This window comes from Elephas maximus, chromosome 1 (assembly GCF_024166365.1).
Source record: "Elephas maximus indicus isolate mEleMax1 chromosome 1, mEleMax1 primary haplotype, whole genome shotgun sequence".
Taxonomy (NCBI): domain Eukaryota; kingdom Metazoa; phylum Chordata; class Mammalia; order Proboscidea; family Elephantidae; genus Elephas; species Elephas maximus.
The window spans coordinates 204,747,899-204,774,298 of NC_064819.1; the positions used below are offsets into that span (position 1 = coordinate 204,747,899).

A 26,400-nucleotide genomic window follows, 5' to 3' on the forward strand; every position below is an offset into this window, starting at 1 on the left:
GACCATGGCCCCCAAGCCCTCAGCCCAGTATTTCAGTCCCTCAGGGAGTTTAGATGTGTCCATGGAGCTTCCATGACCTTGCCTTGGACAAGTTGTGCTGGCTTCCTCAGTATTGTGTGCTGTCTTACCCCTCACCAAAGTTACCCCTAATTTATTGTTTATTTAGTGTTTTTCTCTCCCCACCCCTCTAATACTTTTCTTAACATAGTTTTTCATACTTTATCATTTCAACCTTGGTTTGATGCCCATTCAGTACATAAACATAAAAAAAGATCTACCTTTTCTATAAATAACATTAGCCACTGTCTTTGCTTTGCATGCATGGAAGCTCTGTGGGTGGCTACTGAATTCTCGCCTTTTTTTTTTTTTTTCTTGTGATTGGGCAGCAAACTGGGAATGCAGCTAGTGCTTTGTAACATATGTAGCTGACCAACTAAAATAGAATCAAAGAGAAGTGACACCCAGTAGGTATTCTTAGGAGCAAATTTCTTTTCGTTAAATAATAAAATGATTATGTGCGTGATATGTTAGTTCGACCACTTTTTAACTTTAGCTGATGTTTTGCAATTTCTCCTGTTGCATGATCATGCTGAAAGGAGACTTCTGTTAACTTGCCCTTCTGCTTTCCTAACCACGTTGAGTTGGCAGCCCTTCACTGCCCCAGTGCATTCTGTAGCCTTAGAAAGGGAGAGAGGCAACAAGAATATATGCAGATGAAAGCAACTCAGGCTCTTGAATCTTGTAACAGCTTTTTTGTGAGTTAGCAAGCAAATAGGACAATTCTTAACTCCTAGCAAACATTTATGGGCCTTGTAGAAATTATGTTCAAGTGTATGTTTAAGACACTCCCTGTGAGAGGTGTACTTTGTAACAGAGTCCCACTCATTGCAGTTTTAACAAAATGATTGTCAAATTAAGGTAATCATGTAGATGACAAACTCTACCACTATTAAAAAGCAGGGTCTTGCATTGATAAAAGGAAACATCTTGACAACTGTTTCATAGGAGTAAGTTCTGGATGATGCAACCAACTTTATCTTCCCTCCAACAGCATCTGATACCTTGTGCAATTTCATTGCTAAGTTCCTTCTCCCTTTCTTCTCCCCGCTCTTTCTTTATTTCTCCCTCCCCCCTCCCCTCTTCTTAGACACAGAACCACACATGCAGCTACCCCGGGTGGCACAGCACCGCCATCGCCGACCACAGCAGACCTCATGGAGACAGTGCACCTGTTTCCTGTTTGGGAGAGCACCACTCCACTCCATCTCTGCCAGTGGATCCTGGCTCTCTACCGGAAGAAAGCGCGTCTCCAGCAAGGTGCATGATCGTCCACCAGGGCACCATTCTGGACAATGTTAAGAACCTCTTAGAATTTGCAGAAACACTCCAATTTATAGATTCCGTAAGTAAAATGATTAAGGCAAGTTAATGTTTTTGGAAGGGGGATTAGGAAACCCATTTCTTAAAACATTGCCATTTTCTATAGCACAAGTCATGTTATCAGCATGTGTTAATGTGAAGGTAAAAGTATGATTTTAATCTTAGTATATCCAGTTTTTCTCAAAGTTATGATTTCATAAGCGACCCAGATAAAAGGTTGCACCCTTTTCCTTCAAAATGCATGTATTTTTTAGTAGTGAAGATAATAACTTATAAGCAGAGTTTGGATTATGGGAATGATGTTTGAGTTATGTTTAACTTTTTTTTTTACTTTATTATTTTGTGCTTCTCTAGAACTTCGCTTTGCTTTGGGATAGCATATAAAGAGTCATGTTTATTCAAAGCTTAAATCAGTGTATCTGAAGTGGTAGTCAGTTCACTGGTGGTGCTGTATGGCTTCCTCCCCAAACACTGATGCTTGATTACCAGTCCCAACTGGTCCACTGAGTCAGGTCATCTTTAGTGAAACAAGTTTGAGTTCAGCACCTCATAAGCAGATATTTGGTTAATTCCTTTGGCTTCCCAGTTGGTTAAAAAGCATTTGTTGCATACCCGTTGGACAGGAGATGAATCTTGCCGATAACATGCCTAGAAAAGGTTACTTTTTGCTTTAGATGCATGCAACTGACAGAATGTCAGAAGGTCCCTGCGACGCACGTGTAGGATCAACCATGAGGCAGCATAGTAGACCCTCTAATGCAGTGTAACAGGACCATTGCTAACCTTGAAGCTGGTTCTCAAGAAGTCAGCGGGGCAAGGGGTTCTCTTTGCATATAGCATCTCTCTCTCAGTGCTATGTTTCAGGTGATGGCACACATCATGCACACACTGTCTCAAAGTTCTGCGCCTCCCACATTGTTTCAGGATTCTTCATCATGGTGTGATCTCAGCAGTTTTGAATTCTTTGAAGAAGCAGATTTTTCACCTAGCCAACACCACGCAGGCAAAGCCCTACAGCTTCAGCAAAGAGAGGGCAATGTGAATAGACCTGCAGGAGAGCCTAGCACGAGGTTGAACAAACGCATGTTGAGCGAGGGTTCACTTGACCTACCCAAGCCCTTCCCTCCTACAAGACACAGCACAGTTCCACTGGTCATCCTTCGAAAAAGGCGGGGGCAGGCCAGCCCCTTAGCCGCCGGAGACTCTAGCTCCTTCATATTTGCTGACGTCAGCAGTTCAAGTCCCAAGCGTTCCCCTGTCAAAAGCCTACCCTTCTCTCCCTCGCAGGTAGATCAAAATTTCTGCACAGATGTTACTAATTTTCAACAGACACCTGAGCCTGAATAATCTAGAAACTAATCCTTTGGAACAAATGACTAATTCCTGTTGCCCTGCTGATTTCACTCCATTGTCGAAGCTAGCTGCTGCTAAGTCAGACTACCTCCCGAAGTGTAGGCTGCTTGCAGGTTGATTGGTGATTGTGTTTTAATGATTTTGCTTACTGTTTGTTGGTTTGGAAAATGGTTAGTTGCATGGCATGTGCTTTTATTTCCTACAACACTAGAGTTTAATATTTCTGTCCCTTCTTCTTCTCTCATCCCTTCCTTCCCTTTTAACATTTTAACATTTTTCTGCATCTTTGTTCCCTTATTATGTGATTCACTGACCAAAGGGAGGGGGGGACTGAACCATGTTTTGGTAACATTTGGGTTTTAACTAAAAGCTAGACAGTACAGAGGTTCCAATCCATCTATGAATGGAAATGTTTCAGAAGAGGATGAGGAACAAATGCTTAAGGAAAATAACTTGTTCTAATTTTAATTTCTCAATATTGGCTCTTTTGAATTGTGCTATAATATTTTATTAGCACAGTTTTGCCAAAGAGTATTCTTGTCTCTTTTTTTTTTTTCTTTTTTAAATTTTTATGGCATGGAAATTATAATTCTTATCAGAGACCTGTGTTCCTAAATTATTAAGATAATTGAAATCAATAGCTAATGTGGCACTTTAAAACATTTTTCCAATTATGTATGTTGAGTTTGTTTCAAGCACAGCTTTCAGTATGAGCAAATGGTACCCCACCAAAGAATTGTCTTGTTTTTTGGGCTGTGTTTTCCAAACTATGTTCTGCAGAATATTCATTCTGCAAGACTTTAATAGATATTCCAGAAAAACATCTAAATATGTAGGAATATGAGTTTGGGAAACAAAGAATCAAACACATTTAAAAACTAATTTCGTCACTACAGGATGGCTCAGAGTTTTTTTTATATACTGATGCACACTGTCAGTTTCCAGGAGGCAATTATGATATGCTGTCTTTCCCAGTACTTGACCTTAGAATCATGTGTTTCAGGAGCACCTATTTTTTTTCCCAGAATGTAAAACTACTGTAATAATAGTTTTAGTTCATAAAATCATTAAAGAGAGAAAACAGTTTGAAAGAAGATGATGATTACTTTCTAAAAAAACCCTTTTACCTTTTCAACATTAATCAAATGTACACCTCATTCTCATTAATGGCAGGTGTCATTTAGTGAGAATTTCTTCTTAGGATTTTGCAAGTCTTTCAGTACTGACGCTAGATTTTATTTCTTGGAAATGACACTCCAAATCTTGTGTGCGCTCAATTGAATTAAATATTACCATATCCAACACTTCATTGTTGGGTATTTTTATTTATTATCCTATTATATTTTTATTATCTTATATAATGGGTCAGTAAAACATGCTTTTTATCAAAGTGTGGCTTTTTTTAAAACTGGGCTAAAGAATTTGTTTAATCTAATGTAATTTTTTTCTTCCACCCCCTCCCCCCCATATTTAGTTTTTAAACACTTCCAGTAACCATGAAAACTTAGACTTGGAAATGCCTTCTTTAGCTTCCACCCCTCTCAATGGTCACAAATTGACTGTTACAACGCCATTTCATAGAGACCAGACTGTGAAAACTCAAAAGGAAAATACTATGTAAGTCCTTGGTTCAAGAATAAAATTCTTTATCTTATTTAACTAAGGGAATATAGTGTCCAAATATCTTAGTCCACATTACTAATTCACATGTATGTATATAATCATGCATATTCCTACATTGAATGTATCTGTCCTGGGCATGTTACCACTACCAAGAGGTAGGAGGTAGAGGGATAAATTAAAATTATCCTTTGTCATTCATTCCAAAATTTCCTATATATGTGGAGGTTGTTTTCATATGGTTTTCTTTCCATTCAGTAAAATCTTTTCTTCTTTGCTGAAAACAAGATTTTCAATCTTTGATTTCATCTCAATGATAAGCTTCAAAGTAAGAGTGAGCATGGTTCATGTTTTTAAAATCTTACTTTTTCTCTTTGAAGTTTGTGTATACATAGAACCTTTTCTAACACCCCCAAGAATGTTATATGATTAGAAACCAAGAGCTGATGAAGCCGTCATTTATATCCAGTAAAGGAGCCCTGGTGGCACAGTGGTTAAGAGTTCAGCTGCTAACCAAAAGGTTGGCGGTTTGAATCCACCAGCTACTCCTTGGCAACCCTATGGGGCAGTTCCGCTTTGTCTTATGGGGTCGCTATGAGTTGGAATTGACTCAGCAGGAACAGGTTTGGTTTTTGGTTTAAAGGCTTTACCATTTTAAACAAATGGTGGAGAGAGGCAGTATGAATTATAAAAAAAAACTTTCAAATAAATGCAATCTTATTATTTTGAAGTACAAGAAGATAATTTTAAAAGTTAACATAATGTCTTTTTAATGTGGGCTCTGTGTTAATGAATAGATAAAATTGATTGGCAAATGGCATCAGATTTTCACAATGGCTGTGGTCATTCTAAAGACCTAGGTCATGACACTTGACTTCAGAACTATTAAAGATGAAAAATATTTTAATGCTCTTAGTTCTAATATTTTGAAATATTTGAAAATATGTGATGTACGCATTATCTTTTTCGTAATATATGTGATTAATCAGCATACTCACTTGCCTTACAATTTCTTGTGTTGAAAAGAAAATTATTAAATTTAATAGGTAGAACAATGTAAGAGACATGGGCTTTCTTATACTGAACAACTTTTTTTTCTTTTTAAAGTTTTAGAACTCCAGCTATCAAAAGGTCAATCCTAGAAAGCTCTCCAAGAACTCCTACACCGTTCAAACATGCACTTGCAGCTCAAGAAATTAAATATGGCCCCCTGAAGATGCTAGTAAGTTTTAGAAAAGTCACTGAGTTTGGTTGGTTGATTTGCACAGACAGAAATTGTCCTCTGATGTAAAAATATGCACTCTTTCCTTCAGCCTCAGACACCATCTCATCTAGTGGAAGACATACAGGATGTGATCAAACAGGAATCTGATGAATCTGGAATGGTTGCTGAATTTCAAGAAAACGGACTGCCTTTACTGAAGAAAATCAAACAAGAGGTAAACACGAGATCCTTGGGAAGGAACGAGCTGTACACCCTGCTTGCTTTGCTCCTTGCTCAGTTTGCTGAATGCCTCTGGCCTCTGTGCTGTGTAACAGCACCACTGACAGGATTTTCATACAAGATGGAGTTAAAAGGCACTGCCAGACTGTAGGCCTTTGACCTTTCATTTGGGAAGTCAAGCTACCTCTGTCTATTTTAGGTTTGGACAGAGAACATGCTAGAGAGGAAAAAGAAGAAAGAAAGAAAGAAGCCAGGCAGCTTTTCACTAGACTTTTAATCGCGGATTTAAGTAAATATAAAAAAAAAAAAAAAAATTGGTGTCGAGTCTGTTTTGACTCATGGCAAGCCCACGTGTTGCAGAGTCGAACTGCTCTCCGTAGGGTTTTCATGACTATCACCTTTTGGAAGCAGATCGCCAGGCCTTTCTTCTGAAGTACTTCGGGATGTGTTTGAACCACCCACCTTTCGGTTAGCAGTTGAGCACTTAACCGTTCGTCCCACCCAGGGACTCTTTACGTGGGTGTGTGTGTGTGTGTGTGTAAAAGTGGGAGAATCTAGCTTGCAAAGATCAAAATTTTAGCTTGGTGGCAAGTGGCATTTCTAACAGGTTAGATACAAAAGCTCTTGAGCTTATTTGCTCATTAGGGTAAATGTTTCAGACTGGCCAGAAATGTACTCTAGAGTATAAATGTTCATGAGAAGTTCTAGGAACAACTAAGGACTTCCTATTTGCTTTTAGGTGGAATCTCCAACTGATAAAGCGGGAAACTTCTTCTGCTCAAACCATTGGGAAGGGGAGAGTCTGAACGCTCAGTTATTTACGCAGTCATCACCTGGGGCAGATGTGCCAGTAAGTATATGCGCACGAGCCCCCACATTGTGTTGGTGTGTTGCAGAATTTGGTGTGTGGCTTGAAGGGCTACTGCGATTTCAGCACCCTCTAAGGCATCAAATGCCTCCTATTTCTAACTTTTCTCTCACACACATGATTATTTTTTATGTGATTATGAAAGTGTTAAATATAAAGTGGAAATTTTGTTGATGTAATATAAACGGATTTTGCTCTATTGCAGAATTGTTCATAATTTATTTTCTTATGATTTAAGAATTCTTCTCACTTAAAAAATCTGCTGTGAGAATGTACTTATTTCTATGAAAACGAAAGTTTTGTAATTTCTTTAGTTGATTTATTTATCTCCTAAATTTGGCATTGCCTTCTTGTTAAACTGTGTCTTCTTTGGTGTTATGTAGCATCTAGCATAGTGCCAACCACGGTACACAGTAGATGCCCAGAATTGTATACAATATTACATGGCTTTGGTTACCACTATTAAAAAAGCTTTGGCATTCAGGTAGTAGTGTCTTAGACGGGGTTCTCTAGAGAAACAAAACCAGTAAAGTGTATAAATATATACAAAGAGAGATTTATATCAAAGAAATGGTTCACACAATTGTAGAGACTGGAACGTCACAAGTCCGTGGATTAGGATAGAGGTTTCTCCGGACTTACATAGCCACGGGGGCTGGCGAACTCAAGATCTGCAGATTGGAAAGCAGGGCTCTTGCTCACAGGCTGTGAATATCAGTGAATCCCAAGACTGGCAGGCAAGACGGCAAGGCTTCTCCTGATTCACATAGCTGCAGGAGCTGGCGAACACAAGATCGGCAGGTTGGAGAGCAGGGCTCCGCTTACGGGCTGTGAAGATCAACGAATCCCAAGACCTGCAGATAAACTGATAGCTCAAATCCCAAGAACCAGAGGTCAGACGAACAGGAGGCAGCCACAGGATCCAGAGTGAGCAAAAAACCAGAAAGATTGCTTATATTTGGATATAAGCCACACCCCCAAGGAAACGCCCTTTCAACTGATTGACTACTCTCAGGAGATCTCATCATGGGAATGATTGCATATAAACCCTGAGAATCATGGCCCAGCCATCCTGACACACAATCTTAACCATCACAGGTAGCCTGACTTTTTTTTTTTTTTTAATTAATCTTTAAAAAAAAAAAAAATTTTTTTTTTTTTTTTTTTTACTGTGCTTTAAATGAAAGTTCACAAATCAAGTCAGTCTCTCATACAAAAATTTACATACACCTTGCTATACACTCCTAATTGCTCTCCCCCTAATGAGACAGCACAGTTCTTCCGTCCACTCTCGCTCCTCATGTCCATTTGGGCAGTTTCTGGCCCCCTCTCCCCTCTCATCTCCCCTCTAGTCAAGAGATGCCAACATAGTTTCATGTGTCTACTTGATCCAAGGAGCTCATTCCTCACCAGTATCATTTTCCATTCCATATTCCCATCCAATCCCTGTCTGAAGAGTTGGCTTTGGGAATGGTTGCTCTCTTGGACTAACAGAAGGTCTGGGGACCATGACCCCTGGGGTCCTTCTAGTCCCTGTCTGAAGAGTTGGCTTTGGGAATCGTTCCTGTCTTGGGCTAACAGAAGGTCCGGGGACCATGGCCTCCAGGGTCCTTCTAGTCCCAGTCTGACCATTAAGTCTGATCTTTTTACGAGAATTTGGGGTCTGCATCCTACTGCTCTTCTGCTCCCTCAGGGGCTCTTTGTCGTGTTCCCTGTCAGGGCAGTCATCAGTTGTTAGCCTGACTTTTTAAGTTTGTAATGTATGAATGGTTGTGCTTTTCTCATAGAGAATCAGAGCTAATAACTATTATATTTTTTAGACATATACTAAGTGCCAAGTACTATTCTGAGGACTTTAGATGTATCAACTTATTTAATCCTCACCACAACCCTATAAGGTTGGTGATATTATCATGCCCATTATGCCAGCTGGGAACCTGAGGCACAAGGAGGCTGAGTCATTTGCACGAGGTTATATAACTAATATGTGGTAATGCTGGGTTAGAACTCAGGAAGTCTGAGTTCTTTTAACCATTATACTGTATTGTCATTCATTTGTAGCTCTAAAATATTTCTGTACCAATATTTGAAATAGTTTTCTCAATAAAACCAAACCCATTGCCTTTGAGTTGATTCAACCAATACAGCTTAGTAAATCTTTCATTTAAAAAACATGTGTTCATTAATTTAACAAATGTTTATTAAGTGCCTACTGCATACCCAAAACTATGGCAGTATTTGCCACAGTGAGATTAGGGTGAGTACATAGCTGAGTCCTCCTTTTAGCTCGTAGGCAACAGAATTTCTGGCAGATACCTGCATTTTTTCACACTAATCTATATCACCTCATAGTACTCTATTCCCTGAGGTGTTGGAATTGTGTTGGCATGCATATTTTCCAACCTCAGTTAAATTTCAAATGTTTCTCTTTACCTTTAGAACATTCTCACAAGTTCCGTTTTAATGACGCCAGTATCAGAAGATGAAGACAATGTTCTCAAAGCATTTACAGCTCCTAAAAACAGGTCCCTGGCGAGTCCCTTGCAGGTAATTACTATTCCAGCATTGGTATCTTAGAATTCATTCATTGAAAAACTGATCTTTTTGCAATTTTTTTTTAACATTTTAGACATGGGGGAGTGATGCTTTTAAACAACCTCTTTTTTTTGTGGAGAAAAATATATTTTCATACATTGCTAGCGCAAATGTGAATTGTTACAGTCTTTTGGAAAACAGTTTGGCAGCTCAATTAACAATTAAAATTAACATTCTTTTTGGCCCAGTAATCCTCCTTCTAAGATTCTATTCTTTTTTTTTTTTTTTTAATTTTATTGCGCTTTTGGTGAAAGCTTACAGGACAAATTAGTTTCTCATTCAAAAATTTATATACGCATTGTTTTCTGACATTGGTTGCAGTCCCCACAGTGTGTCAGCACTCTGCCCCTTTCCACCCAGGGTTCCCTGTGTCCATTCGTTCAGTTTTCCTGTCCCTTCCTGCCTGCTCGTCTTGCTTTTGGGCGGGAGTTGCCTATATGGTCTCATATACTTGATTGAACTAAGACGCACAGTTTTCACGTTGTGTTACTGTTTGTTTTATAAACCAAAAAAACCAAACCCAGTGCCGTCAAATCGATTCTGACTCAATGCGACCCTATAGGACAGGGTAGAACTGCCCCATAGAGTTTCCAAGAAGCGCCTAGCAGATTCGAACTGCCGACCCTTTGGTTAGCAGCCGTAGCACTAAACCACTATGCCACCAGGGTTTCTGCTTGTTTTATAGGCCTGTCTAATCTTCGGCTGAAAGGTAAATTTCCAGAGTGGCTTCAGTTCTGAGTTAGCAGGGGGTCCAGAGGCCATCATTCCGGGGGTACCTCCAGTCTCTGTCAGACCAGTAAGTCTGGTCTTTTTTGCGAATTTGAATTTTATTCTACATTTTTCTCCTGCTTTGTCCAGAACCCTCTATTGTAACCCCTGTCAGAGCAGTCAGTGGTGGTAGCCAGGTATTAAACAACTTCTTGATGCCTAAAACTCTAAAGTTTTCTTGTTGCTGTCATGAGACATGCTGGAAAATTTTATGATAGCATAACGGAGTGAAACATACCTGATGACAGCTGACAGACACTAAGACCATGTATTACCTCTATGTCAGTACTTCCTTCCTCTGCATGTAAATATCTTATAAAATTCTATCTAGTTTATTTTTTGTTCTAAAACTTTTATTTTTTACTCTCTATCACCAAGCAATTAAAGCTCAGGTATTTGTTTAGATTTAAAAGAGAAGTTTGAAATTAGCTAGATAGAAAATAATTGCGGTTTACTTGACTATCAGCATCCCCAGGGGGTGCAAATGGTTAACGCCCTTGGCTACTAACCAAAAGGTTGGAGGTTCAAGTTCACCCAGAGACACCTCAGAAGAAAGGCCTGGCAGTCTACTTCCAAAAAGTCAGCCATTGAATACCCTATGGTGCATAGCTCTAGGCTGACACACATGCGTTCACCATGCATTGGAGGCAACTAGAGCTGGATTTGACTATCAGGATAGGAAAGCCAGTGTTGTGGGGATAATCTGTAGTTGACCATCTGCTGTCAGGTTTTAATATCAAAAGAGATTTTCCTTGTAACTCTGAAGTGGGTGTATGCTGATGAAATACAATAAATTTCATATTGCTTCTGAGCCAAATGTAAATAAGGATGCAAATTTGCTCTCCCAAATTATTTAAAGCAGTTCCCAACAGTAAATAGCCCAGTACCCAGCCACCTGCAGGGCACTCCCTCGATCCCCTGTGCGGCACTGAGGGAAACTTCATAAACCCTGGAGCATACAGAGAACCGGGGCAAGTCCTCAGAGGTGGAAAGTTATATTTCATTCTGTAAGTTAAAGACACTTGGTTAAGATGGTATACTTGGAGAAGCTTGCTCACTCACTTAGAGGGCTTTGCTATCACTGCAGTAGGCCTTCTCCCTTTAAGTTGTGAGAATCTTAAAAATTCCTGTTTTTAATGGTACCTGAAATTGCACCAATTAGAAATCTATTTCTGATACTTGTTGTTAGGTGCCGTTGAGCAGGTTCTGACTTCTAGCGACCCTACAGGACAAAATAGAACTGTCCTGTAGGGTTACCAAGGAACAGCTGGAGAATTTGAACTGCCAGCCTTTTGGTTAGCAGCTATAGCTCTTAACCACTGTGCCATCAGGGCTCCTTGTGATGCTTAGTATAAACAGAAAACTAAACCTGTTGCCATCAAGTTAATTCTGTGCCATAGGGATTCCCAGGGCTATAAATCTTTACAGAAGCAGACTGCCACATCCTTCTCTCATGAAGCAGCTACTAGGTTTGAACCAGCAATATTTTTGTTAGCAGCCGAGTACTTAACCATTGTGCTAACAGGGCTTTTACACTTAGTATTATTTTTAAGTAATACATATAGAGCTGAAAGGGTTGTAGGCATATTTTGTTTATGAATTCAATCAGATTGCTTTCCGAGTGGGCTCTATCTGATTCAACTGCTTTGAAAAAGATAACTGTTGCCCGGAGTGTGAAATAGGGAGTTAGTACTTTGTGGAGAATCTGGGGAGTTGCTGAACCAGTTCGGCCCGAATAGGGCCCACATGCAGAAGACTCAGAGTATCTCAAAGACTGGGAGATGAGGAGGAGACAGCACTCCACCAGGGCATACGAGGGACACACAAAGGCGTGAGCAGGATGTCGGGCAAAAGTCAGCCATTTCAAAATCTTATGGAGAGGTAGTCCTGGATCCAGAAGGGAAACCCTTTGTTTTTCCTTCTATTTTCCTTCCTGAATTACCTGGCCCTTGGTTTCTAGAAGATAGAATTTGACTAAATTTTTTTTACTAGTACTTTGGAAATGTCCCTGGGGGGTGCAAATGGTTTGCACTCATCTACTGACCTAAAGTTGGCAGTTCAAACTCACCTAGCAGCACCATGGAAGAAAGGCCTGACAATCTGCTTTTAGAAAGATTACAGCCAAGAAAACCCTATGGAGCATTTGTACTCTGTAACACATGGGATCACCATGAGTCAGAATTGACTCAATAGCAGTGGGCTTGGTTTACGGTTTTATCAGAACCTTGGAGTCCCTAGGTGGTACAAATAGAAGGTTGGCAGTTCAGATCCACTGAGAGGCTCCTCGGAAGAAAGGCCTGGCAACCTACTTCTGAAAATTCATCTATTGAAAACCCTATGGAGCACGGTTCTACTCTGACACACATGCGGTCGCCATGAGTTGGATTTGATTTGATGGCAGCTGGTTTGCTTCTTTGGTTTACCAGTACTTTAATTAAGCTAGATTAAATTTTAAGTATATTTTATAAACTAGTTTGGGACCTAACCTGTATTTATAATGTATAGGAAAAGTTCATTTTAAGTTTCTAAGGAAAAACATGTTAATATATTTTGGGACAGTGATCATTGTATAAATTGAAAACCTCTGGTTATTTTTCTAAACTCAAACCCTAATAGCTTTTGGCCTAACCAAATACTGTTTAGCTAAAACCATTTAGAGCTGAACATCTTGCTAATAAAAAATATACATTATATAAAATTTTGCAAGATGTCAGTATTTATGAAAAATAGGCTATCTAATTTTTTTTTTTTAAAGTTTATAATGCTGTTGCATTTTTTAAATTATCAGTATGGAACTTTATTAAGTCAATATATTTCTACTTTACTTAATAGAAATACTGATTATCTTTGAAACTCAAAATTAAATAGTAGCTCTGTTTTATTAATCTATATTTTCTAGCATATTTGGCACTTCACCGATTCTGACATTTATATACTGAACTCATTTATACATGGCACATTGTGAAGATATTATTTCTTAATTCCACCAAACTGGATAACTGAAGCTTAAAAATTAATTTTAGAATCAGTGGTTTTATCTACACTGTATTGTTTACTAATTTACACAGATCAAACATTTTAATAATATGCTGTAATAGATAACTAATTCATTTAAAGAAATACTCAATAAATGAATGAATGGCACACACCAATTCTCTCCTTCACTTTGTGCCATGGATATCTAGCTTCTGATTGTGTAGAAATGTGTGATTTCTAAAATGTTTCAAACTATTATGATAAATATTGAAAAATGCATTATATTGCCTAGAATCGAATCATATTATGCATTTAATCCTTATTCAACAGTATTTATATGTTTTTATGCAGTGTGATAAATTTGTTTAAAACATAATGTTTCGGATATTTCCATTGATAATCCGATTTGACCTAAATTAGGCAGATTTCTCACAATAGTGTTATTGAATACATTATTATTAAATGGTCTGGTTATTCAATTTAAGAGTACTTTATATAATCTATAACTTTATTGATTTGTACCTACAAATATATCAGACATTAAATGGGATTTTTAGGCAAACCATCTAGACATTTTTGTCATAGTACTTTTAATTAAAACAATGAAATATAATTACCCCTAAGTATTTTAAAATTTAGATACTTCTAAAACTTAGAATATTTGCCACTTGTAAGGTGCAGCTGATTGTCTAGCTATCCAATTATCTAAATAAATTTACTTATGTACAAGAACAATTTTAGCAATAAAATAATAAAGTTGTTATATTTGATATTGAAAACAGTAGAGACTGCATAACCCTGTGTTGTTTTGCCTTTTCAGTTTTAATCATCCATGGCTTTATTATGGCAATAATGTTTTAGGCAGAGCAGTTATTATTGTTTTTGAGGCCCACAGACCTTTATGATTTGGCTTTTATTGTACATATAAATGCACATGCTTACACATCAATATGTGTAGATTACATTTGATATTTTTATATTAGAAATGCAAGAAGCTATACGTTTATGACATTTTGTTATGATAAATTTCAAACATACGTAGAAGAAAAATACCATGATCTAGATTTCAGTTATGAACATTTTGCCATATCTGTTTCATCTATTTTATGAAGTATTTTTAAAGCAAATTTCAGGTAATATTTCATTCTTACATACTTCTAGCTATATCTCCAAAAATAACATTTTCATATATAACACAATACCTTGTCGCACACTATAATTTGCAATAATTCCTTAATACTCTAATTCCCAAACTATATTCAAATTTTCCCTTTAATCCAAAAAAGAATCTTTTTGTTTATTTATTCTCTCAAGATTGAAACAAGTTCACACATTGTATTTGACTGTTAACAAACAAAAACCCAGTGCCGTCAAGTCGATTCCGACTCATAGCGACCCTATAGGACAGAGTAGAACTGCCCCATAGAGTTTCCAAGGAGCGCCTGGTGGATTCGAACTGCCAACCCTTTGGTTAGCAGCCATAGCACTTAACCACTATGACTGTTAAGTCTCTTAAATCTCTTTTAATAGCTGGACCAGTGCTGTTCAATAGAACTTTCTGTAATGATGGAAATGTGCATATGCTTTTGTCCAATATGATGACCACTAGTCATATGTAGGAGGCCTGGTGGCACAGTGGTTAAGAGCTCAGGCTGATAACTAAAAGGGCAGCAGTTCGAATCCACCAGCCGCTCCTTGGGAACTTCACAGAACAGTTCTACTCTGTTCTACAGGGTCTCCATGAGTCAGAATCGACCTGACAGTAGCAGGTTTTTTTGGTTTTAGTCATATGTAGCTATTGAGCACTTGAAATGTGCCACTAAGGCAGAGAATTTTTCATTTTATTTAATTCATGTTAATTTAAATTTAAATAGTCACACTTCCTACTTTTCTTTCTGGAATCAGCCCTTTCTTCAAGGAGCTATGAGTGCTGTTAGTGGGAAATGGTGTGTAGAGACCAAAATCAGGGTGCTAAGTATGCCCATCATTGCGTGGGTTGTCGTTGAGAAACAATTTGCCCTATCCCCCAATTTATAAACTAGGGTGTTTCAATAGAGGCTTTTATTAGCCATCATGTACAAATAATACTATATTTGGGTTTTATTTATGCTTCATCTTTTTCCAAAAGGAATTTGAGGAGGCAGCTGTATAATCTTATAATTGCTAGGTTTCTTTAAAAACAAAATAATTTTAAATTGTAAAAGCAAATAGGGTACTTTTATAATAAAAATGTTCTAAGATAGTTTCGATTTTGTGTCTTTCATGTGACTCAGAAGATGTGAGATATTCATATTGCACCATTGTCAGTACTCAGCCTTTTTCCCCACGTTGTATGTGGGTAGAGGTGAAGTATAGGAGCTTATAAAATGATCACAAATGAGCAAATAGCACATTCAGTGTAGAAAATTTGCAGTTTGAGACAGGCAAGGCAGATTCACTGAAGAACGTTACTGGAGTCTGCCATTCAAAAGTTACACTGAGAGAGAGCCATTTGGGTGAATTTGTATCTTTCATTGCCCCTTTCCTCCGTCATCAAAGGATTGGGGAAGGAATTAGGGCCCATACGCAGAGGCAGGCACACACACACAGAGCTTCCTCCTTAGCAAGGAGAAAAGAGGTGCCTGTTTTCCTCAGTATGCTCTCAATGTGCTTTACATTTTGAAATAAATACATTATACTAATAAACATTTCTTAAGGTAGACACCTTTACATCTTTACAGGTAGATCTGAAACTATGCTTAAGTTATAAGCCTTCAGGACTTCTGTATTTTTCTCTTAAATTCTAATTTCCTTTTATTCCTATTTAAAACCCTAGTGTCAATGATGTGTTCATATGCTTTTTACTCACTCACTCTCCTCTTTCTTGTGATCACAGAATGACAGCCTTAAATTTTCATTTCTTCACTCCGCTTGTCGTGGCCTTACTTTTTTTTAAAAAACAGTGACTTTAATTGAAGTAAATGTTTCAGCCATTACTATTTAAACACATTTGCACAGTGTCAAAAACTTTTAAAATATTATTGCTGGAAATTGAAACTCACTTTTTCCCCCTCAGCCTTTTAATTCAGTGTGTTTTGGATCGCTCCTATCTTTATATGAGTTGTTTATGAAACTTTCTGTTAAAAAAAAAATAGGGCAAAATCTTTTCACATGATAGGTTTTGCAGAGGTGTGTAATAAACCAACATGAGGAGACAGGAACCTGGATTCTAGTCTAGGCTTCACCATTTTCTAATTGCATGACAGTAAACTAACCTCTTTGGAATAAAATGCTCTCATCTGTAAATCGGGGCCCATACATAGTATATGCTCCATTCATCACACAGGGTGAGAATCAAATGGATATAATATTACCTTCCAAATGGCAGCACGCTAGCACGTGTTTGTTGTTGTTAGTCGCCATTACCCAGTCTTGCGCCACCTTTATGATCATTGGTATGTTTGAGTCCACCCTTGTGGCTTCTGTGTCAATACATCACAAGCATGACATCCTTTTCTAGCAGTTGGACTTTCCTGATGATGGGTCCAAAGTAAGTGAGCTAAAGTATTACCATCCTCACTTCTAAAAATTTGTTCTTTTTTTTTTTGGCAGTCCACAGTATATTCAATGTTCTTCACCAACACAACAATTAAAATGCATCAGTTCTTCTCTCTTCCTTTTTCATTGTTCAGCTTTCACATGCATATGAGGTGATTGAAAAGACCATGGCCTAGGTCAGGCACACCTTAGTCATCAAAGTGGCATCTTTGCTTTTCAAAACTTTAAAGAGGTCTTTTGTAGCAGACTTGCCCAGTGCGATATGTCATTTGGTTTCTTGAGTGCTGCTTCCAAGGATGTTGATTATTGATCCAAGTAGAATGAAATCATTGAAAACTTTATTTCTTCTTCGTTTATCATGATGTTGTTTGTTGGTCCAGTTGTGAGGATTTTCATTTTCTTCAGTCAGGTATAATTGGTGAAATTACTAGGTAGAGCTGTACACAGTTCCTGTCCTTAGAAACACAGGCATGGAGGCCTCCCCAGTGGCCAGGTCGTCTTGCACTGTGGTGTATTTTTTCCTCTAGCGCGGTCTCTCTCTCATTCCCTGTTCCACCCTTGCAGAACTATGTCAGTGGGTCACCAAAAGAGTTGGCTGATTCAACTGATTCCTTGAAATAAAGATAGTCATATCTCTTTTGTGCTATGGAGATGAAACAACTGATTTACTGGTTTTCTCTATTTTTTTTTTTTTTTTTTGCTGCCTGTGTTGGCATGTAAACAGGCATGGAAACAATCTACATGGGGCATAGATCTTTCCGGGCATTTCTTATTGTAGTGTATCATTGTTCACCCCCTCCCCTGTATGTCTCTGTACTCATTTGGTTCTCCCTTTTGGTCATTTTTTTCCACTTACCCTGGCAAAAATTCACGTAGTTATCAGTAGTGACCTGCTTTCGATAGACGTTATGACTTGAGCAAGTTTGCTGTGTACAGCTTTTGGGCAGAATTCAGAAAGGCTAAATAAATGGGGAAGGTATATAGAGCTAAGGTCAGAGTGCCCTGCCCCAGACATTACAAGGTGTGGATTTTGTTGTTGATGACACTTAGAGAAAATAAATATTCAGAGATTGAATCTTCCTCAGGCATACAAAGATAGAATTGCTTTAGAGCAATTTGGTGCTTGTGTTAATTTTAACTAGTCTGGAACTAACGTATGACTAAGGAAAAGGCTGGACACCCTGACGGCACAGTGGTTAAGAGCTACGGCTGCTAACCAACAGGTTAGCAGTTGGAATCTACAAGGTGCTCCTTGGGAACTGTATGGGGCAGTTCTACTTTGTCCTACAGAGTGTCTATGAGTCGGAATTGACTTGATGGCAATGGATTTAACAGGAAGGGAAGAGCTACTCTTCCAAAGGATTGTGATACCCTAGACTATGTGATAGAAACAGTTGGGAAGTATAAACATGCAAGATAAAGACACCCATAGAGACATCCGGGACAAACTTCAAATTTGGGAGAGGTTCATCTCCATTAGCAATTGTTAACTTAGGCTTGGGTGGAGCAGGAGGCACATATAGAACCTGATGGAACAACTTCCGGTCACTCTGTGTACCTTTAATCCCTAGATTGTAAGGTTCTTTTCAAAGAAAAATCAGCAGCCCTGAAATTGGAGCAATTCATTGGTTTGTGCAGGCATAGGGAAACATTTACATGCGAGAAAGCTTTGATAGCCGTTGACCTTACCTCAGCAAAATTTCATCTCAAGATTCACCCCTGACCTTCAGGATACAATTAGAGGTTTCTGCATTCCCTCTTATAACTGACACACTTTTAAAAGATATCCCTTTGGGAGGAAACTCTGACTTTTAGAATTTCAGTCCAGAGTAGATCTTTTCTTCACAGGGGTTAAATTGAAGAATAAGATAATCCTTGTTTCTTACTCTTTTGGACACTGTTCATACTTGCTTCTTATTTAAAAAGAGAAACAATGTAATACCATCTCAAGAGTTGTTTTAATTTTATAAAATCTTTTTTTCTTAATGAATTTAAAAATTTTTCTGTTAGGTCTGCAGATTGTGAAACACATAGCCCGCCCAGGCTTTTGATCTCAGCAGCTATTGTGTGAAGTTGCAATATCAATATAATAATAATAGTGGTAGTTGTTCAGTATGATGAAAAAAGCTATTCATATCCTAAATGGAAACGCAAAGAAAATCTAATTCTGACAGAAAACCACCTGTGGACATGGTCTTGTCTCGTTTTATTTCTTCTGTTTTCGACAAAGGATCCAAGTATTTATTTAAAGTGCTTCAACAGGATATCCCAGCTAAAATTTTGACAGACTGTTTACACTTCACTTATGCCCAGAGGCAATTAAAGGCACATTACAGGATAAGCAAGATGACTTGGCTGGCACGAGGAGGATGTGCAGGCAGGATTATTAATGTTGGAATGAATTAGGGCAGAGTGACATGTCTGGAATAGCACCATGGGTTAGTAACTTAACAAGAATTCATATGCAGAAATACATAATTCTTATCAATTCTCTTGTATAAATGAAACTAAAATTTATAAAGAGGAAATAAAGAGGATGCACAAAGATATCTATGACAGCATTAAAAAGTACTCTTCCAGGACAAAGACATTTAATCCTCCTTTGTCAATACTATTCCTTCTGCTTGAAAAGTTGGCCTAGGGCCCCAGGGCTCCAAGGTAAGGAGAGAGAATGAAATAGCAAAAGAGAGGCAGCTGCCATTTCAGCTGTTGGACCTGAGCCTTTCTTTTTTTACCTGCGTGCTCAACCTCATGCTCTTCTCTTACTGTCACGCCAAGGCTATGGGTCTGCTCTGATCAATTTTTTTCATTCACTGTTGGCATCTTGTAAGAACTGCTTGCTTTGTGTTCTAGTATCACAGAAGGGGGGCTGCCCACTCATGCTTGTCTTCTTGTTCCCACACACGGTGGCTCCCCCACACAGTGCTCTCCACATAGTGGCTATTCCACACAATGGTTCCCCAAAACAGTGGCTCCCCCCATAATATCTCCTCCCCACAGTGTCTCCCCCACACAGTGACTCCCTCACACAGTGCTCTCCACACAGTGCTCTTCACACAGTGCTCTCCATACAGTGGCTCCCCACACAGTGCTCTCCATACAGTGGCTCCCCACACAGTGCTCTCCATACAGTGGCTCCCCCACACAGTGCTCTCCATAGTGGCTCACCAACACACTGCTCTTCACACAGTGTCTCCCCCACACAGTGCTCTCCACACAGTGCTCCCCCACAGAGTGCTCTTCACACAGTGCTCTCCATAGTGTCTCCCCGACACAGTATTCCCCCACACAGTGCTCTCCACACAGTGCTACCCCTACATGGTGCTCTCCACAGTGTCTCCCCCACACAGTGGCTCCCCCACACAGTGCTCCCCCCCACAGTGTCTCCCTTACATAGTACTCTCCACACATGTCTCCCCCACACAATGCTGTCAACACAGTACTCTTCACACAGTGCTCTTCATACAGTGCTCTCCATACAGTGGCTCCCCCACACTGCTCTTCACACAGTGCTCTCCACAGTGCTCCCCCACATAGTACTCTTCACACATGTCTTGCCCACACAGTGCTCTCAACACAGTACTCTTCACACAGTGCTCTCCACACAGTGCTCTCCACACAGTGCTCTCCACACAGTGCTCTCCACTCAGTACTCTCCACACAGTGCTCTCCACACAGTGCTCTTCACACAGTGATTCCCCCACACAGTACTCTCCATACAGTGCTCTCCACACAGTGGCTCCCCTACACAGTCTCTCCCCCACACAGTCTCTCCCCCACATAGTGGCTACTCTAGCTTGGTGTTTGTCTATGCTAGGAGGTTTAGGGAGCTTTACCAAGTGTTCCAGTTGTCCTGCTGTCCATACACCCTGAGCTGCAGGGCTTACATACCCCTGAAATAATGTTCTTTCTAGAAATCAGATATTTCAGTCAATTTTATTTGTTTCTTGGTAAATTTCTGTTATTTTGACCTGGCAGAAGCTGATTCATCTTGTTATAAATATCTGGCCCTGAAGGAAGACCCAAACATGCATAAAGTAATGAGCCATGTGGAAGAGCTAGTAAAACAGTCAGTTTTCAAGTGGAAAATACATTAAGCCAATAATTCTTAGTATTAGAATCTCCTGAACAGACTTTGGCAATTTTGAATCGACTTAAGTATTATATTACGAAAGATCAGAACTTGACTTTTACACAGGAGGCATAGTAAATGCAAGCATAAGATTATTTTAACATAGTATTTTAAGATATTTAATTATGCTTTTATAAAATCAATTCCATATTAATTAGGAGCTCAGGAAAAGAGAACATTTTTTGTAACCCGAGGAAAAAAATTGACCTTTCCTTCCTAGCACCTCACTTTTCTCTTCATTCTCACTTCCCTTCCTCCTGTCCCTCCAGTTGTTTGTATGTATTCTTTCAAGATATGTATTTTGGGTTTTTGCATGTCTCTTTATGTAAACTTTAAAGTTACCTATAAGATCGGTGCACTCTGCTCTATGTAGCTCTAATCGTTGCTTTTAAGCATTGCACAGTACTTTGTGGTAGACAGCCACTGTATTTAACTATTCAGTCCCAAATGGTAGTTATATATGACATTGCTACAGTGGCCACAAATATAAGCACAATAATTGAAAAGAGAAGATTAAATTTTATTTTTTTATTGATTTCTTGTGTCAATGTAGTGTTTGAGTGCTTTAAGGGAAGATTATAGCAACAGCATGTCAGCAATGAATTAAACTAAAATATGCCATTTGCATGAACAGATAACACACCACAGAAATGTATAATCTGTATTAATCCACATGCTTGAATCTAGAGAAATATTCATTCCGAACCATTTCAAGGAATGCTATTCGGGAAAACATTAAATGTGACTTAGTGGCAGAAGTCAGTCCAAAGTGTCTGACATCTTTGTCCTTTTTGTGATACCCAAAACCAAAAAGAACCAAACCTGTCTAGTCCAGTTGATTCTGACTCATAGCGACCCTATGGGACAGAGTAGAACTGCCCCATAGAGTTTTCAAGGAGCACCTGGTGGATTCAAACTGCCGACCCTTTGGTTAGCAGCCATAGCACCTAACCACTAGGCCACCGGCGTTTCCATAGGACAGAGTAGAACTGCTCAATAGGGTTTCCAAGGAGCACCAAGTAGATTCAAACCGCCGACCCTTTGGTTAGCAGCCATAGCACCTAACCACTAGGCCACCGGCGTTTCCATAGGACAGAGTAGAACTGCTCAATAGGGTTTCCAAGGAGCACCAAGTAGATTCAAACCGCTGACCTTTTGGTTAGCAGCTGTAGCTCTTAACCACTACACCACCAGGGTTTCCTTGTGGTAACCAGTTCCTGGAAAACATTAGAACAATCCATCTTGCTGTGTGGTATTTCCAGTTACGAGTTGAGCCTCTGAGCTTCAGCAGTACCATTCACACTGGCGATGAGATGGCTCCGCAGGTTAGGCAGAAGCCAAGGAGTTCTGCTTATGTCTTATGAAAGTTGAAAAGTTAGAAGCATGGAACTGCAAACCTTATGTCACTGAACCTTTATTTATTCCAGCCACTTGGAGAGGAAACCCCACCACCCTACAAATACCACATTCTTTCTATCATTAAAAAAACAAAACAAAACAAAACCTGTTGCTGTGGAGTTGATGCTGACTCATGGCAACCCCATGTGTTATGTGTTAAATTATGTCACCCAGAAATATGTGTTCAAATCCTAACCCCAACACATGTGAATGGGATCCCATTTGGGAATAGGGTTTTCTTTGTTATGTTAATGAGGCCATATTGGTGCAGGGTGTGTCTTAAACCAGTCTCTTTTGAGATACAGAAGAAACAGATTAGGCACAGAAGAAAGGAAACGCAGATGAAGGAAGATAGATGCCGGACCACACGAAGACCCCCGAGGAGCTGAGTACCAGAAAAGGCAAAGAGGCACGACCCTGCCCCCAGAACGGACAGAGAGAAAGCCTTTCGCTAGAGCCAGTGCCCTGAATTCACACTTCCAGCCTCCTGAGAAGATAAATTTCTGTTAATTAAAGCCACCTACTTGTGGTATTTCTGTTATAGCAGCACTGAGAAACTAAGACACCGATTTGTCAGAGTAGAACTGCACTCCATAGGGTTTTCAAAAAACAAACTTTTTTTTTTTAATCTTACAGAGGAGCCCTGGTGGTGCAGTGGTTAAGAACTCAGCTGCTAATCAAAAGTTTGGCAGTTTGAATCCACCAGCCGCATCTTGGAAACCCTGTGGGGCAGTTCTATTCTATTCTAGTCGTATAGGGTCACCATGAGTCAGGATCGACCTGATGGCAACAGGTTTGTTTTTTTGTTTTGCTTTACTTTGTTTTAATCTTGTAGAAGTAGATCACCAGGCCTTTCTTCCACAGCACTTCTGCGTGATTTTGAACCTTCAAACTTTCAGTTAGCTGAGTGCAAACCGTTTGCACCACCACCATACCACTTTGCTTCTTTGTATATTCTAAGGCCCCAGTGACCTGACCTCATAATTTTCCACCAAGTTACTTGCATTATTCCTGATAAGAACACTAATGGAAATACCATATATACTCATTACGGGTGCAGACTCTGATATCACACTGCCGGGGGTTCCCTGGTGACACAGTGGTTAAGAGCTCAGGCTGCTAACCAAAATGTCAGCAGTTCAGATCCACAAGGCACTCCTTGGAAACCCTATGGGGCAGTTCTACTCCGTCCTATAGGGTTGCCATGAGTCAATCAACTCAATGGCAACAGGTTTGTTTTTTTTGCAGGCGGTTCAAATTCTTGCTCCGTCATTTCTTAGCTGGGTGACCTTGAATATATTGCATAAATTCTCTCCTACTTTCAATTTTTCTAATCTGTAAAACAGGTGTAATTAATTGTACCTATGCCAGATGTGTTTTATGTGAGAATTAAATGAGATGATACATGTAAAACACTTAGAGCATGGGTAATAGCACAGAGTAAAACCAAAAATCTCTTACTGTCAAGTTGATTCTGACTCGTGGCGACCCCATGTGTGTCAGAGTGGAACTGTGCTTCATAGGGTTTTCAATGGCTGATTTTTCAGAAGTCAATCACCAAGCCTTTCTTCCGAGGTGCCTCCGAGTGGGCTTGAACCTCCAACCTTTCCGTTAGCCGCTGAGCAGATTACCTGCTTGCACCACCCAGGGACTCTGGAACGTAGTAAGTGCTTATGATGGATTGAATTGTGTCCCCTAAATATATGTGTTGTAAATCCTAACCTCTGTGCCAGTGGTTATAATCCCATTTAAATGGGTTGTGCTTTGTTATATTAATGAGACAGAATTAGTTTAGAGTGTGTCTTAATCTTTTTGAAAAGTAAAAAGAGATTAAACAAGCAAGTGGGAGAAACAGAGATGGGAGAAGAGAGATGCCAAGGTACAAGCAGATTGTCCAGAAGCAGAAGCTCAGAAGAGACAAGGACCTTCCTGCAAAGCCTTCTCCTAGAACTGGTAACCTGAATTCAGACTTCTAACCTCCTAAACTGTGAGAAAATAAATTTCTGTGTGTTAAAGTCATCCACTTGTGGTATTTCTATTATAACAGCACTAGATAACTAAGACAGAATTTGATACCAGAAGAGTGGGGTGCTGCTGTTACAGATAACCTAAATGTGGAAGCAGTTTTGGAATTGGGTAATGGGTAGAGGCTGGAAGAGTTTTAAGGTGCCTAATAGTAAAGCCTAGATGGCCTTGAAGAGACTGTTAATAGAATTATGGCTATCAAAGGCAGTTCTGGTGAGGGCTCAGAAGGAAGTAAGGAGAGCTATAGAGAAAGTATCATCTTAGAGAATACAGTACACTTAATTGTGCTCATGTGGAACCTTTGTATAGCTCAAGAGGCAATTGTTCTAACAGAACAAGGGAATACTGCGTAGTTAAGAGTCAGGTGTGCAACAGGATTATATCCTTTCACCATATTTATTCAATTTATATGCTGAGCAAAAAATCTGAGAAGCTGGATTATATGAAGGAGAACAGGGCATCAGGATTGGAAGAAGACTCATTAACAACCTGCGTTATGCAGATGACACAACCTTGCTTGCAGAAAGTGAAGAGGACTTGAAGCACTTAATGATGAAGATCAAAGGTTACAGCCTTCAGTATGGATTAAACCTCAACATAAAGAAAACAAAAATTCTAGGAACTGGACCAATAAGCAACATAAGATAAATGGAGAAAAGATTGAAGTTGTCAAGGATTTCATTTCCTTGGATCCACAATCAACACCCCTGGAAGCAGCAGTCGGGAAATCAAACGACACATTGCATTGGGCAAATCTGCTGCAAAACACCTCTTTAAAGTGTTCAAAAGCAGAGATGTCCCTTTGAGGACTAAGGCGCACCTGACCCAAGCCATGGTGTTTTCAATTACCTCGTATACATGTGAAAGTTGGACAACGAATAAGGAAAACCAAAGAAGAATTGATGTCTTTTAGTTGTGGTATTGACGAAGAATATCGAATATACACATGGACTGCCAAAAGAATGAGCAAATCTGTCTTGGAAGAAGTACAGCCAGAATGCTCCTTAGAGGCAACAATGATGAGGCTTCCTCTCACCTGCTGTGGATATGTTATCAAAAGGGACCAGTCCCTGGAGAAGGACATCATACTTGGTAAAATGGAGAGTCAGTGAAAAAGAGGAAGACCCTCAACAAGATGGATTGGCACAGTGGCTGGAGCAATGGGCTTAACCATAGAGATGATCATGGGGTTGGTACAGGACCAGGCAGTGTGTTGTTCTGTTGTACATGGGGTCACTATGAGGTGGAACTGACTCAGTGGCACCTAACAATGACAGTACGGTGCCAGCAACAGAGTGTTGCTAGAAATGTGGATGTTAAATGTGCTTCTGGTGAGGCTTTAAAAGAAAATGATGAATATGCGATTGAACAGTGGAGGAAGGGTGATGCTTTTTATGCAGTGGCAAAGAACTTATCTGAATTATGCTCGGATGTTTGTGGAAGATAGAACTTGTAAGTGATGAACTTAGATATCTGGCTGAGGAGATTTCTAAGCAAGATCTTAAAGGGGCCTTGTGGTTCCTCCTTGCCACTTATTAGTAAAATGAGAGAGGAAAGAGATGGACTTAAAAACGAAGAGTGCAAAACGGAAACAAAACTTAACGATTTGGAAAATTCTGTTGTACAAACTAAGGACGTGTTCTAGAATGTTCACCAAGGACCTGACTACACAATCTTTTGTTAAAGAGATTTAGCTTGTGACTGATGGCTCTAACAAGCTACCACAGCAGAAAACCCATCAGCTTAGACTGAAGGGGAAAGAGAAAGAACACTGTCTATCTCTTGGATATCTATAGGCAGGAAATAGGCCAAAGGAGCTACATCTATTGTCCTTCAAGAAAAGAAAACGACCATCCCTGGAGCAGCTGGGAGATCAGCAGAACTGTTGGAAGGAGCATTGGAAGCAGGGCTCCATCCGTTTCAAAGGGTAGAGTCACGCCTTCTAGGTTTAAGAGTCAGATCTTCACCAATTTAGTTTGGAGTGTGGGGCTGCCGTTCAGGAGTGCCAGGGGGATGAGTCGCTTCCCAAGCTGAAAGGGTGAAGCCGCCATGCCCAAGGGGCAGAAGAACAGGGCCTACTGGGGCTGGGGGGGAGGGGTTGACACTCAGATGGACTAGGAGAATGGGGCTGCCCAAAACCAAGGGACACAGTTACCATCCTCCCAGTGGGCCTGTAAGGTGGAGCTGAAGCCCAGGGTCGAGGGGCCTCCACCCAGAATCCAGATGGCTTGGTCAACACTCAGAGTCTGGAAGACAGAGCCATTCCCCAGATGGTTTCAGAGAACAGAGGATTATTTTCAAGAC

At 39.7% G+C, this 26,400-nt stretch overlaps 1 protein-coding gene across 4 annotated transcripts in view; it reads left to right on the forward strand.

Moving 5' to 3' along the window:
* MYB (MYB proto-oncogene, transcription factor) overlaps positions 1-26,400 on the forward strand; it is a 45,693-nt gene that overhangs the window by 14,977 nt on the left and 4,316 nt on the right. The window contains exons 9-15 of one of the 4 annotated variants that reach the window (XM_049901626.1): positions 1,148-1,402; positions 2,305-2,667; positions 4,208-4,350; positions 5,461-5,575; positions 5,667-5,792; positions 6,537-6,647; positions 9,105-9,212. In XM_049901626.1, the coding sequence (XP_049757583.1) occupies positions 1,148-1,402; positions 2,305-2,667; positions 4,208-4,350; positions 5,461-5,575; positions 5,667-5,792; positions 6,537-6,647; positions 9,105-9,212 (1,221 nt within the window). Of the gene's footprint in view, positions 1-1,147; positions 1,403-2,304; positions 2,668-4,207; positions 4,351-5,460; positions 5,576-5,666; positions 5,793-6,536; positions 6,648-7,369; positions 7,737-9,104; positions 9,213-26,400 lie in introns of those variants that run through there. The other 3 variants (XM_049901645.1, XM_049901635.1, XM_049901655.1) reach the window with 3 other exon arrangements.